General features: G+C 41.3%; 1 protein-coding gene across 5 annotated transcripts in view; it reads left to right on the top strand.

Annotated features, from left to right (window-relative positions):
- EDEM3 (ER degradation enhancing alpha-mannosidase like protein 3) overlaps nt 1-14,198 on the top strand; it is a 422,356-nt gene that overhangs the window by 67,830 nt on the left and 340,328 nt on the right. For 2 of the 5 annotated variants that reach the window (XM_057531017.1, XM_057530995.1), the window contains exon 20: nt 8,083-9,653. The exons of 2 other annotated variants lie outside the window; for them this stretch is intronic. In XM_057531017.1, coding sequence (XP_057387000.1) covers nt 8,083-8,492 — 410 coding nt within the window. In that variant the 3' untranslated portion in view covers nt 8,493-9,653. Of the gene's footprint in view, nt 1-8,082; nt 9,654-14,198 lie in introns of those variants that run through there. One more of the 5 variants, XM_057531006.1, reaches the window with a different exon arrangement.

The following is a 14,198-nucleotide window of genomic DNA, read 5'->3' as shown; positions in this document are numbered from 1 at the left end:
CTCAGCCGATCAATATTCCCTGGAGCCTCCACCACCAGTGTCTTTGCCCCCACAGTGAGCCACATCCAACCCCCACCTCCCCAGTAGACCCTCCAAGATCCTCACGTAGGTCTAGCCCTGGCTCCTATGGAGTCACCAGTTTATGCTGGGTCCTAGTGCACGTGAAATCTTGTGTACACCCTCAAGAGTGGAATCTCTGTTTCCTCCAGTCCTGTGGAGCTCCTGCACTCAAGTCCTGCCGGGCTTTGAAGCCAAATGCTCTGGGGGCTCCACCTCCCAATGCCAGCCCCCCAGGCTGGGGAGCCTGATGAGGGGCTCAGAACTTACTGCTGCGGGAGTACCTCTGCCATATAATGATTTTCCAGTTTTGTGGGTTGCCCACCTGGTGACTATGAGATTTGATTATATTGCAAAAGCTCCTCCTACCATCTCATTGTAGCTTCTTCTTTGTCTTTGGATGTACCTTTTTTGGTAGGTTCCAGTCTTTTGCTGATGGTTGTTCAGCAGTTAGTTTTGGTTTTAGTGTTTTCATGAGAAGAGGTGAGCTCAAGTCCTTCTACTCCACCATCATGTCCGGAATCAAGGGGTGCTTTTAGTTTGGATGCTTGCTGCTTCTTTCCTAAGCATGTGCTGGCCGTTATCCCCTGAATATGGGATGTTTAGGTGCGGTGGCCTGTGTGCATTCCCTGTACGGCGGGGGCAGCAATTCATGCCCACCTGCGGGACTCCCAGCAGTGGCAGTGGGCTGTGAGTGCCCAGAACAGCGGGGGCAAGTGCTTGCAGTCTGCTCGTGGGTCCCCTAACTGCGGCAGCGGCCCACGCACCCCTGGAACAGCAGGGGCAGCAACTGGCGCCTGCTCCTGGGTCGCCTAGTGTCAGGAGCTGCCCGTGCACTCCCGGGACAGCAGGGTCAGTGCTTCGCACCCACTGCTGTGTCTCCCAGTAGTGGCGACGTCCCGGGGCAGGAGGGAAAGTGAATGGCGCCTGCTTGCAGGTTTCCCAATGGTGGAGGTGGCTGGCACACTCCCGGGACAGCTGGGGCAGCACTTGGTGCCTGCTCACTGGTTCTTTAGCTGTGGCGATGGCCCATGCCCATCTCTGGAGCCCACAATGGCGGCAGTGGCTCGTGCCTGCACCTGGAGCTCGTGTAGGTGGCGTCCTGTTGCCTGAGAGCCCACACGCACGGAAAGAAGCTCCTATGGCAGTCCCATACCTCTCGTGTGCCCCCCAACAATGGTGCCTTGCCTCTCTGTCAGGCCCAGACCTCTTCCAAATGCATCCTCAGCTGCCACACTCCAGCCTCTTCAGGCTGTCTCCCTGCAGCCAACCCTTGGTCCTCTCCCTGGGTCTGACCTCCAAAGCCAGAGCTTCAGCATCCAGCCCCTGTCCGTACCAGCAGATGAGCATCTCAGGCTGGGGAACGTAGGGTGGTGGTACCAACCATCTGTGCACGTCTCTGTCCGTTTTGCCTTCTGCAAACTGGTTGCTGCACTCTCCTCTGAGTCTCCGAAGCACCCCCTCTGTCCAGGCTGATCTCCCCTCTGGTGAGGGGCCTTCCCAGGGTGGGGAAATGTTTCCTTCTTCACAGCTCCCTCCCTGGGGCACAAGTCCCATCGTGATTCCTTTCTCTCTTTTTGTTTTTCTTTTTTCTTTCATCCCACCTGTTTACGTGGAGGTTTTCTTGCCCTTTCGGAAGTCTGAGTTCTGCCAGCATTCAGTAGATGTTCTGTGTGAATCGTTCCACTTGTAGATGTGTTTTTGATGTATTTGTGGCAGAAGGTAAGCTCCACATCCTACTCCTCTGCCATCTTGATTCCTCCCCGATTATTTTTTTATTGTTTTTTCTAATCTCTATTTATTTCCTCTCTGATCTTTCTTGTCTCCTTCCTTCTGTTGACTTTAGGTTTTGTTTGTTCTTTTTCTAATTCTTTTAGGTGGTGGGTTAGGTTGTTTATTTGAGACTTTTCTTGTTTCTTAAAGAAGGCCTGTATCACTATGAACTTCCCTCTAAGAGCTTCTTTTGCTACATCCTATGTTATTTGTATGGTTGTGTTTTCATTGTCATTTACCTCAAAGTATTTATTTTATTTTTTATTTTTGGCTGTGTCAGGTCTTAGTTGAGGCACGTGGGATCTTCATTTCAGCAAACGGGCTTCTCTCTAGTTGTGGCACGCGGTCTTCTCTCTAGTTGTGGCGTGTGGGTTTTCTCTCTGTAGTTATGACACTCAGGCTCCAGAGTGTGTGGGCTCTGTAGTTGCGGCACACAGCCTCTCTAGTTGAGGCCCGTGGGCTCAGTAGTTGTGGCACCCAGCTTAGTTGCCCCACGGCATTTGGGATCTTAGTTCCCTGACCAGGAGTTGAACCCACATCCCCTGCATTGGAAGGCAGATTCTTTACCACTGGACCACTGGGGAAATGCATCAATTTATTTTTTTATTTCATCATTGTCGCATTGGTTTTGTAGTAGCATGTGGTTTAGTCTCCATGTAATTGTTTTTCCTCATTTCTTTTCTTGTGATTGTTTTCTAGTTTCATGCTGTTGTGGTCAGTAAAGATACTTGAAATAATTTTTATACTCTTAAATTTTCTGAGGCTTGTTTTGTGGCCTAGTATGTGGTCAATCTTAGAGAATGTTCCATGTGCACTTGAAAAGAATGTGTATTCTGCTTTTTTGGGGTGTAATGTCCTGAAAATATCAATTAAGTCTAACTGTTCTATTGTATTATTTAGGATCTCTGTTGCCTTATTGATTTTCTGTCTCAAAGATCTGTTCATTGATGTGAGTGGGGTGCTAAAGTTTCCTACTATTATTGTATTCCCATCAGTTTCTCCCTTTATGTCTGTTAGTGTTTATTTTATGTATTTGGGTGCTATTTTGGGTGCATATGTGTTGATGAGTGTAATATCCTCTCCTTGTATTGATCATTTTATCATTATATAGTGTCCTTCTTCATCTTTCTTTATAACCTTTGTTTTAAAGTCTATTTTGTCTGATAAAGAGTATTGCGACCCCTGCTTTCTTGTCATTTCCGTTTGCATGAAATATCTTTTTCCATCTCCTCATTTTCAATCTATGTGTGTCCTTTGCTCTAAAGTGGGTCTCTTGTAGGCAGCATATTTTAGGCCGTTGTTTTTTTTAATCTAACCTGCCACTCTGTCTCTTTTGATTGGAGCATTTGGTCCATTGACATTTAAGGTAATTATTGATAGATATGTATTTATTACCATTTTAAACCTTGTTTTCCTGTTGATTTTATATTTCTTCTTTGTCCCTTTCTTTTTCTTTCGGTTTTTCCTTTTGTGGTCTGATGATTTTCTTTTGTTTTATGAATCTATTGTATGTGATAGATTCATAAAATCTGGTTTTGGTTTTTGTGAATCTGTTGTATGTTTTTGATTTGTGGTTACCCTGTTTTTCAAGTATATTTCCCCTTCCTATATCTGCTTGCTTTAGACTGGTAGTCATGTAGGCTCAAACACATTCTAGAAAAAAAAAATCTACATTTTCTTACTCTCCTCCCCCACATTTTATGATTTTGACGTCCTCTTTTACATCTTCACGTTCATCCTTTTGCTGTTCATTGTGGTTATAGTTGCTTTCACAGAAATTTTTTTTTTAATTATGATTTTAAAAAATCTGTGTACTGGCTTATTTAAATGATTTACTTTCCATTTATGATTTTTTTCCTAAAGATTCTAACCTTTTTTCTATTTAGAGAAGACCTTTCAATGTTTCCTTTAGGATAGGTTTAATATTGCTATATTCCTTTAGTTTTTGCTTGTCTGGGAAATTCTTTCTCTCTCTGATTTTAAATTTGATAATCTTGCTGGACAGAGTATCCTACATTTCACATTTTTCCCTTTTAGGACTTTGAATGTATCTTGCCACTCCCTTCTGACCTGCAACGTTTCTGTAGAGAAATCAACTGATATAGCCTTATGGGGGGTTCCCTTGTAATTAACTCTGTTTTTCTCTTGCTGCCTTTAGAATCCTCTCTTTAACTTTTGCCATTTTTATTATAATATGTCTTGGTGTAGGTCTGTTTGGGTTTATCTTGTTTGGGACCCTCTGTGCTTCCTGTACCTGGATATCTGTTCCCTTCTTTAGGTTTGGGAAGTTTTCAGCCACAATTTCTTCAAAGACATCTTCAATCCTGTTTTCTCTCTCTTCTGGGATCCCTACTAAGTGTACATTGGCATGCTTTATTTATTCTTATATTGCTTCCATTTTTTTTTTCATGTGGCTTTCTGTTGTTCTGACTGGCTGATTTCCATTATTCTATCTTCCAGATCACTTATTCATTCTTCTGCATTATTTTTTCTGCTATTCATTGCCTTTAGCTCAGCTTTTGTCTCAGTGAATGAGTTCTCTAATTTTTCTTGGTTCCTTTTTATAGTTTCTAGTAATAGTAATCTGCATTTCTATCAATAGTCCTTCTTAACTCCTTCAGTATTTTCATTATCTCCTTTTTGAACTCAATGTCTATTAGACTGAAGAGGCCTGTTTCATTGTTTGTTCTTTCAGGGGAATTCTCTTGATCTTTTAATTGGGAGTGGTTCCTCTGCTTCTTCATTTTACTTATACTTCTCTTGCTCTATGAGTTTAGGAGAAACAATTATCTATGTGGTCTTGGAGGGCTGTTTTTATGTAGGGAGAGGCTATCCCTGTATAGCCTCTGTGGGTTTAATATTTTTTGGTGTGAGGGCTGTTTTTAGTGTGGATGCCTGTTGCCTCTTTCCTCAGTGTATCCTGGCCATTATCCCCTTGATAGGAGGTGTGACTGGTGTTGTGGTGACCAGGGCCTGCACTGGATATTGACTGGGGCCTCCTCTTTTGCTCTGTGGTTGTTACTGCCCTGTCAGGGGCTGGGTCTGTTCCCTAGTTGTTGGAGTAGAAGCCCCCAGATCCGTTTCTGAGCTGCAGTGTGAGGTAGGTGGGATTGGAGTGTTCCTACAGGGAGAGGAGCCACTGAGTATTCCTCTGCCAGAGCTGTTCACCAGTGAGTGTGCTCTGTTGTGTCACCTGTCACCCATTGTATGGGCTCACAAAGTATACTGCCCTGAGCCCCGTCTCAACCTTGGGAATGCTGGCAATCAGCCCTGGTGTCCCTCAGGCGTTGTTTTCACAAGTCCACCAGCACAGATCCGCTAAAGCCGGGTCCCAGGACCGTAGTAGTTGCACACCTGGACCTGCTGTGGGAGCTATGGAGGCAGCTCAAAGCCAGGCCCAGCCCAGCCCCCATGTGCACGCGCCTGCAAAGCCCACAGCTGCTAAGGCCAGACCCATCCCAGCATGGGAGCACCTGTTGTCTACTCGGATGTCCTGCAGATGCTGAGTTTACAAAGCCGGCAGTGGAGGTGTAAATACACAGCTCACACAGCTGCAGGGAGAGATTGCAGCCCTGCTTCCTAAGTCATGCGGCCCCTGGGGCTCAGCTGTGGTTTCAGGCCTGCTTCTGTGCGTGGGCAGCTCACTGGCGTCTGCTCCTGGGGCCTGCCGAGATGGTGGTTGGTGCAGGTGCCGGCCTAGGCGGTGGCTGGGACCCCTGAGCCTGCCCAGGTGGGAGCCCGAGGCGGCAGCTGGGTTGCCGGAATCTGCTGAGTCTGGAGCCCCTGAGGCGGTGGCTGGTGTGCGGTGTCCCGGGGTCCGTGCAGGCGGAGGCTGGCAGCCATGGCACCCTGCCCTTTGTGCCCCACTTAACAATGGCTCGTCAGTTCTGTGGCAGGCCTGGGCTTCCGCAGACACCCCCGGCTGTAGCCATACCACACTCCAGCCCCTTCAGGCTCTCTCTGCACAGCCAACAGCAGTCCTCTCCCTAGGTCTGTCCTCTAAACTCAGTGTCAGTACTCGGCCCCTGCCTGTACCAGCGGACTCACAGCTCGGGCTGGGGCGCGCAGGGTAGCGGTACGCAGTCTGTGCGGGTCTCTCTCCTGCCTGCCACAAACTGGTTGTTGCACTCTCCTCTGTGCCTCTGAAGCTGCCTTTCTGTCCCAGCCGATCTGAGGGGGCTTCCCAGGGTGCAGGAACCTTTCCTCTTTTCAGCTCGCTCCCAGGGGCATAGGTCCCGTCCCACTTCCTCTTTTTTTCCCCCCTTCGTCCTACCTGGTTACGTAGAGCTCTTTCTTGTCCTTTCAGGTGTTTGAGGTCTTCTGCCAGTGTTCAGTAGGTGTTCTGTGAGAATTGTTCCATTTGTAGATGTATTTTTGATGTATTTGTGGGAGGAGGTGAGTTCCGTGTTCTTTGCCGCTGCCATCTTGATTGGAGCCTATACTATTCTGTTTTCTTATTCTATTTTATTAGCTAGATTTCCAAAATAATATTATATAACATCTAACCCTAGAGTGATTTTTTGCCAAAATCACAATCTTTATTACTAGAAGAAATAGCTTTACACTTTTTCCTATTCTTCTAAACTAGATTAATGCAATCTAGAAACGAAGTTGAACGTTCTTCTTTCCCTTCTCCCTCAAACTTAGCGTAGCCTAGCATAAATGAGCTCTAAGCAACCAGACACTGCTTTCTCTTCTTTGGGCCCCACCATAGTTTGCCTTGATGTCAAATTAAAATGTACCCTTTCCACAGCTGAGAGAATGTGTGGGGACTCCTCCTCCTTGCCCTCCTTCCCCCTGACAAACCCCACCTAAGAACTATCTTAAACTTCCCTAGTCAGGTAATCCTACCTAATCAGGGTATATGTATACACACCCTCCTCTACCTCCACAGGTATGCCTGTATTTTCCTTCAGATTTTCTGGTTTTATAATAAGTCCATCTTCCCTTTCTTCTTTGACTAATTAACTCTGATTATCTTTTATATCACAGTTAAGTATCACTTTCTGAAGGAAGCCCTCAAATCTCCTTACTCTTTCCTAACACCATGACTTGTGTCATGGGGTTTTCTATTGTGTGATTATTCCTAAACGTTGTTTTCCCCAGCTGGACTATAAGATTCAGAAGGGCAGGTCAGGTGTTTGTTTTCACCTCGTTTTATCCCTAGCACCGTACACAGTGCCTGCCACACAGTGGACGCTCGGGAGATCTTTACCAACTGACTGCAGAGTCTGAGGAGAATGCAGCATGTGGGTGTCGATGCTAATATTTAAGCACTTTCTTGTAGGAACCCTAAATAAAATGCCTCTAGTGGTTTTATTATATATTCATTACAAGAAGTTTAAACTGCTTTTCATCCTTCCAGTGGATTTTATGATTATATCTTAGAATTCATAGATCTCCAATAATGAAATAGAAGTTTTATAAATAATCTGGTTTTGTGTTTATGAAAATATTGTATTTGATCAATCACATTGATATCCATGAATCATTCAAAGTTTTGTATTATCTGCATTTTCATGGTTTACTGAGTGGGAATTTCACTTTTCAAAGAATATTATCTTAAAGTACAGCAATGGCATGTGCTGTTTAAAATGTATTCTGTTTATAAAGACGCAGTTGTAGAGAATGGACTTGAGGACACAGGGAGGGGGAAGTGTAAGCTGAGACAAAGTGAGAGAGTAGCATTGACATATATACACTACCAAATGTAAAACAGATAGCTAGTGGGAAGCAGCTGCATAGCACAGGGAGACCAGCTCGGTGCTTTGTGACCACCTGGAGGGGTGGGATAAGGAGGGTGGGAGGGAGATGCAAGAGGGAGGGGATATGGGGATATATGTATACGTGTAGCTGATTCACTTTGTTATACAGCAGAAACTAATACAACATCGTAAAGCAATTATACTCCAATAAAGATTTTTAAAATAAATAATTAATTTAAATAAATAAAATGTATTCTATTTAATATGTTCTCATGTGCAGGCTTTCCTGAATTTAGATATTTAATAAATCTGAGACATAATGCAAATTTATATGCATTTTAATAGTAGTATTGTTTAGTATATTTCTTGGCATTTACTAATACCCATTGAAGGCAGTCTTTTTAGTTATTAGAGTCATTCTGCATTGACATGATTTTCTTTAACTTTTATTTTTTTGTTTTATTACCAAAACCAGTATGGTTTTGAGAATGTGATAGTACATGTTTTGTGGGGAAAGTAGCATGAAGTTTGTTTCTTTCATATACAGAACCTGAGATGGAAAATGAAGAACAACCATCCTCTGAAAATGATTCTCAGAATCAGAGTGCTGAACAGATTGCATCAAGTTCTCAGGAGGTTGATTTGGTTGATCAGGAGTCTCCTGAGGAAAGTTCTCTAAACTCTCACCCAGAATCTTTGTCTCCAGCAGATACGGACAATGCTGCAAGCATTTCTCCTTCTGAACAGAATTCTAATCCCACGGAAAACCATGAGACTACAAGTCTTGATGGTGAATGTACAGATTTAGATAACCAACTTCAAGAACAATCAGAAACTGAGGAGGATTCCAATCCTAATGTTAGCTGGGGTAAAAAGGTCCAACCTATAGACTCCATATTAGCAGACTGGAATGAAGATATAGAAGCATTTGAAATGATGGAGAAGGATGAGCTCTGACTCACTAAAGTCTACCTGGTGGTAGGTATTTCAAAAGAAAAGGTAAACTGTGGATAATAGATACCCTGATACTAAGCAGGCTCTCTCATGGGAGGCTCTAAGTATGGTGATGAACAACCACGTTCTGACTGGGAGAGTTAGTTAGCATAGGAATCTGGAACATGCTGTGTTAGAACTGACCTTGTTTATAACTGTCCCATCAAAAATGCAAACTCACAGTTTCCCCCTCAGGTGATAGCACTGCAGCACCCTGCTGCATCTCAGGCCAGGAAAAGATTATTGGGCATTTCTAGGAACCAGATTTCTGCACTCTCTAGATGGTAGATAAGAAACAAATTCAGTTAACTGTGAGGTGGGCAATACGAATTTGTACAGCTTTCTAATTGAAGGAAGCTCTCGGTTTTCTTGGTTTTGGGGTTAGAGGCCCTTTGGGGAAAACACATAGGAGTATTTTGGGCATTCTGGTTATGCTGCCTTCACAGAAACACTCAAAAGTGACCTAAGTGGTTATGAAGCAAATACATTCATGGTGAAAACAGTCTTTGCTCATCATTTTCACTTGCTTCATTGTGTAACATGATCAAGATGACTTGATTTTTTTTTCCCCCTCTTTAACAGTATCCATCCTTTTCATTTAAACCAAAGGTGAAGCCAGTGTACTTTCTCAGTGAGTTCTCTGCATAAAGACTAATCATTGGGACCAGGTAAAAAGGTCATATATCGTGGAAATTGGTTACTTAATACTTTTGAAAAATGGAGCAAGGGAGAAACTATAATGTTGCAATATGAACTTGCCATTGGGCCTTCCGTAAGGAAAGCTGTGACTACTCTGAAATGGAACTTAAAGTTATATCTTTGTAGGGTAAATTATAAATCTTTTCCAGTTCATTTCGTTGGAGGTGATTACCTCTAGCCATCAGCCTTACTCCATCCCATGTTTAGAATGCATTTTGAGCCACAAGGCCTATGTTGCCAATAGCTGAATACATTTTGTTCCATTTTTCTATCTTAGGGAGCCATGATAAAACTGTGGTAGTGATCTAAAAATTCTGGAGTAACTACTATTTTTCCTCCTTTGAAACTAGTTTCTAAAGTTGCACCTAAGGAGTCTGTCACATTTTCTGTTGAATCATGGTTTTTAAGTTTGCTTTTTTTTAAACAAATATTCCTTCTGATATGGACTTGAAAATTAATTAGTCTATGGTAACCTGTGTAAAAAACACAGTAGCAACTAACATATAGCCATATAGCTTACTGAGAATTTTTTTCCTTTGTGTGAGTGAGTGAGTGTGTGTGTGTGTGGGGGGGGGGGGCAGTCTGCTGCTGGCCACATTTAAGTTTTAAAAACTTTGTTGTTGATATCTGTAGACAGCCCTGTAATTGAAATCATGGCTTTACTCATTTTATTTATTTTTTTAAACTTACCTGACTCAGTTCTAAAGGAATATTTGAGACTTAATTTCTTTTTTCTGTACCATGACATTATATAACAACCCTTTTTCTTAAAACACAGTGTTTGAGGTACTGATGAACTTAAAGTGTATATGGAGCTGTTAAAGAACAGCAGTGCTGTATTGTAGTTATGTATATTCATGTACAGTATGTCTTAGATCCCAGGTAAACTGTTATTTTAGAAGGGGATAAATAGCTGCTTTCAAAAATTCCAGCTAAACTTAATTGGGTCAGTGAGTAATAAATCTAATAGAGAATTCACTTTGAGGGGGGAAAAAAGAGTAGTATACAAGACCTTTATTGGCCCTTAATTAAACCTGACACCAAAATGGATATTTTTTAGTCTCTCTGCATGTGAAATTTGGTGTAAGAAGATAGAACTATAATACATATAGTATACAGAAGGATAGACATAGTGCTTTGTTCATCTTAGTTGCAAAGCTGCCAAAATAGCTGAAGCTTAATTACTTGACTTGCCTTGATTTATAGGACTGGGGCTTGGAGAAAAGGAGCAGATGTTCCTTTAAGACTTGGATTACAGAAGCCTTATATACATTGATTTGATTTTCTTTTTGTATCTCAGAGCCATTGTTGTCTAAATCTAAATTGTCTAAGTTATCAAAGCAACATAATTTTATTTCCAGCAGAGATCTTGTGGCATACAAGGAAAAGCCAGCTTACTGCCACTTACCCTTTCTTTGGCCATTAGGGGGAGTTGTTGCCATTCATTGTGGTTTAGAAGCAAATTGCTGGCTTGTTTAGAAAAATGAATCCTTAAAAAAAAAAGAAACAAAAGGAAAAAAATTTAACAAATTATACTTAATACCCAGAAGGAATTATACGTGATTTTTCCCTAGCTAGGAAAAGAAGGTATAGTGTTCAGCTTCAAAACTCCAACATTGTCATTGACTCTCCATTCTTAATTGACATACTGCCACAAAGTTGTTTTTTATTTCATTAAAAAATTTCAACATCATTAGGCATTTTTTAAAATGTTTTGTTTTAAAATCTTTATAGCATTTTATTTACTTCCTAAAGATTCAGGGGATTCTATGTAACCCTGAATTTTAGAAACATCTGGTCTACCTCAGTTAGCTGTTGACTGCATAGAGATAGAGCTGAAGTGATCACCACAGCCATAAAATTGATTGACTAAGAAGGATTTATACAATGTTTACAAACCCGGAATCAAGTAAGGATTTTATCTGAAAGTTAAAAGTTAGATATTAGAGAAAGTATTTAATTCAGGTATTTTCAAGTTTTAAAACTTCACTTGTTTACCTACTAAAAATAGTTATAGTTTTTTCTGCTTAGGAAGGTCCATTAAAATGATATACCCTAATTTGCAGTGCTTTTCCCATAAAGTTTTAGATGTGAAAGAATTGTAATTTACCGGATATGTTTGGGATGGGATATTTTGTTGGGTAGGTTTTCTTTTTTCTTTTTAACTTTTAATAGGCTTCCAACAAGAATACAATTGTTTCAGAACAATTTTTTTTTAACATTATACTTTTCCCTTTTTCTTCACAGTGTTAGAGGGTAAAATAAAAAATTGTGCACTCTGTGATTTTAACTTCTCTAATATGCTCTCTTGAGATTTTATTAATTTAAATTACCATCATCTCACAGCCCTTATAACAGTAAAACCAGCATTTGTTCCCTCACCAAACTCCATGCCAAATTCATCATAAAGAAAGCTCAGCGTCAGTAATTCAAATAGTGCTTATAATTGTAGAGGCGGGGGTGGGGGCATTTAATAAATATTCCAACCGGTCGTTTTATGCACAAGGCTTCAGTCAGAACATAGAAAAAAAAAAACATTCTGTGAATGAAATATTGTATGTTCAGATTTTATAAAAGACATTTTTAAAAGCCCAATTACAGCCGTATATTTTCTTATGATGTAATTTATGAAAAAGATGTCTGTACTAACAGGTGCTGTAACACTACTGTTGTTGGATTTTATTGTTTGGTGATAAATGTATACAATATTTCTAAGGGAAACTATGTACTGTGATGTAAAAGTCTGGGCAAAATGTATATAATCCTTGTATATAATTGTGTATTTGATTATAATGACTGATTGTAAAGATTAATAAAATATGTAAATATGCTGGTCTAGTTTTAATTTTAATTTTTAGCATCACTTTGCATATCTTTATACTTTGATATCTTTAAATTTTTTTCACCACTGTCTTCCCTTTAATTTTCATTTTACCCTAGGAGAGTAAATTTGGGGAACAGCTTAGAGTATAGACACACAGACATATGTTGAACAGTTCCACAACTCAACTAGGACCCTCAGAGTGGAGTTAGTAATTCACAGTGTCAATATTGGTAACGTGTTTATGTTTTGAGTTTACTAATATTTAATAAAATCAATCAATCATTTGTCCTTTTAATATTGTCATCAAGAGTAATTAATACTGACCTTTCCTGTTAATTCCAGTGAGACCATTTCATTTAGCAGCCACTTTCAGGTACTGTGATACTATGCTTTTCATCTGTACTGTTCCAGGGTTTCTGAACACAGATGTCTTGAAAGATCTGATAATAATCAATCACTATTATTTATTGATAATTAATTGTTTTCTTTAAAGATCAGCAAACTGAGAGTTGAACAAGTTCTAAGCATCTTACGCGAAGTCCAACATTTTGTGCCTGGGCAATGGAAAGGGAGCCCTGGTTTATTTCCAGAGCCTATGCTCCTTCCGGTATGCCATCTTCTCCCTTCCTTTCTCAGTCCTTCTCACCCCTCCTTCCACCCCCATTTCAGTTTCTGCTCACCTTTTGCTCAGCCACTACCTACCTTCCCACCTGACCACTTTCTCCCCACCTGGGATTGAAGTTTAGAAATGTTAGCATCCATTCTCAGGTTCTCTGGGCATTAATTCCAGTCTCAGCATGCCTCCATTCCTCTAGGACAAAGCACCGCTATTTCAGGAAGAGTTAAAGGATCCAGGAGTATCTCTTGGAAGATTTCAAAGGGGAGGTTGCTTCTCTTTTCTGGGTAAAGCAAGCTTTAAGAGGTCTATCTACTAAGAGAAGCTAAGTAATTTAAGGGTTGAAACTAGTAAGTGTCAGCATCTACCTGCTAGGAAGGCTTATACTTCTCAAAGCCTTGCTCTTAACTTACCCTAATAAGCCTGGAGGTCTATAGTTTCCATCCATCCTTTACAGTGAAGTAGTCAATGGGAGGCCACTGATTGATTGATAGAACCCTGGGGATTCTCTTAATCCATAAAAGAATGCACTCATCATCCCAGATGATAGTGGGAGAAAGAACTAACTTTAGAAGTCCTATGGTGTTAGAGCGCATTTCTATCCTTGTTTCAGTCTCAGCTGTCTAAGAAGTGGTACTGTCTTAAGAAATAGCAGCAGCAGGTAATATTGAAAAAATACTTTGGATGTAATAGTAGGATGGGGTTTCTTAAAATGAAAAGATTGAAAACCTTCCTCACAGGTTAAGGGAGAGAACCAAAGTCATTAAATAGAGGAAGAAGAACTTAACACCAAGGGACTGGCTGCTACCCTCCCACCACCATCACCACCGCCACGCTGGTGCTGGAGTTCTGCAGCAACTGGAGGCACATCCTACACAGGAACCCCCTACTTTATCTTTTCCCAGTTTCTGGGAAAAGCCACTGACCTTGGGTCGAGAGGCAATCTGACAAACACTGCCAGCTAGCTTGTCCTAAACTCCCTTTCCCCACTCTCCCGTCCAGCTTCCTCCATCTGTAGAGTAGATGAAGTTCTCAAGGCAGTCCCAGACAGCTGCTACCTTCAGAAGGACTAATCCGTTCATTAGTCCTTTCTTACCTGAGGTCTTAAGCTACGAGAATTCCAGCCCCAATTGTCTTATTACATTAATATTAATATTTAATAAAATATGTAAATATTTTTAAAGCCCTGTGATCTCAGTCTCTCATCATTACTTTCAACTCAGTCTTGGCCACTCACTTGGATAGTTCTTCAGGACCTCCAATCCACTGATTCTTCCCGTTTCTCAGAATCCATCACCCCTCCCCATGACCTCACTTACCAATTTACCCACCATTAATGTCTCTTCCTCTTTTGAACAAACTTGGCAAAACTTTAAATCTTATTAAACCTAACTACTCACTGATTTTCACCTAAACTTAAGTAGCTGTTGGAACTGGATGAAATCACACCACCAGTGCTGACTGGCCTGACTTTAAATCATGAACACAAATCTCAAATGAGATTCAGTACTTCCCGCAATTCCAACCACAT

This window comes from Balaenoptera acutorostrata, chromosome 1 (assembly GCF_949987535.1).
Source record: "Balaenoptera acutorostrata chromosome 1, mBalAcu1.1, whole genome shotgun sequence".
Lineage (NCBI taxonomy): Eukaryota > Metazoa > Chordata > Mammalia > Artiodactyla > Balaenopteridae > Balaenoptera > Balaenoptera acutorostrata.
Note: the sequence above shows the minus strand (reverse complement) of the source record. Positions and strands in the feature narration are given on the sequence as shown.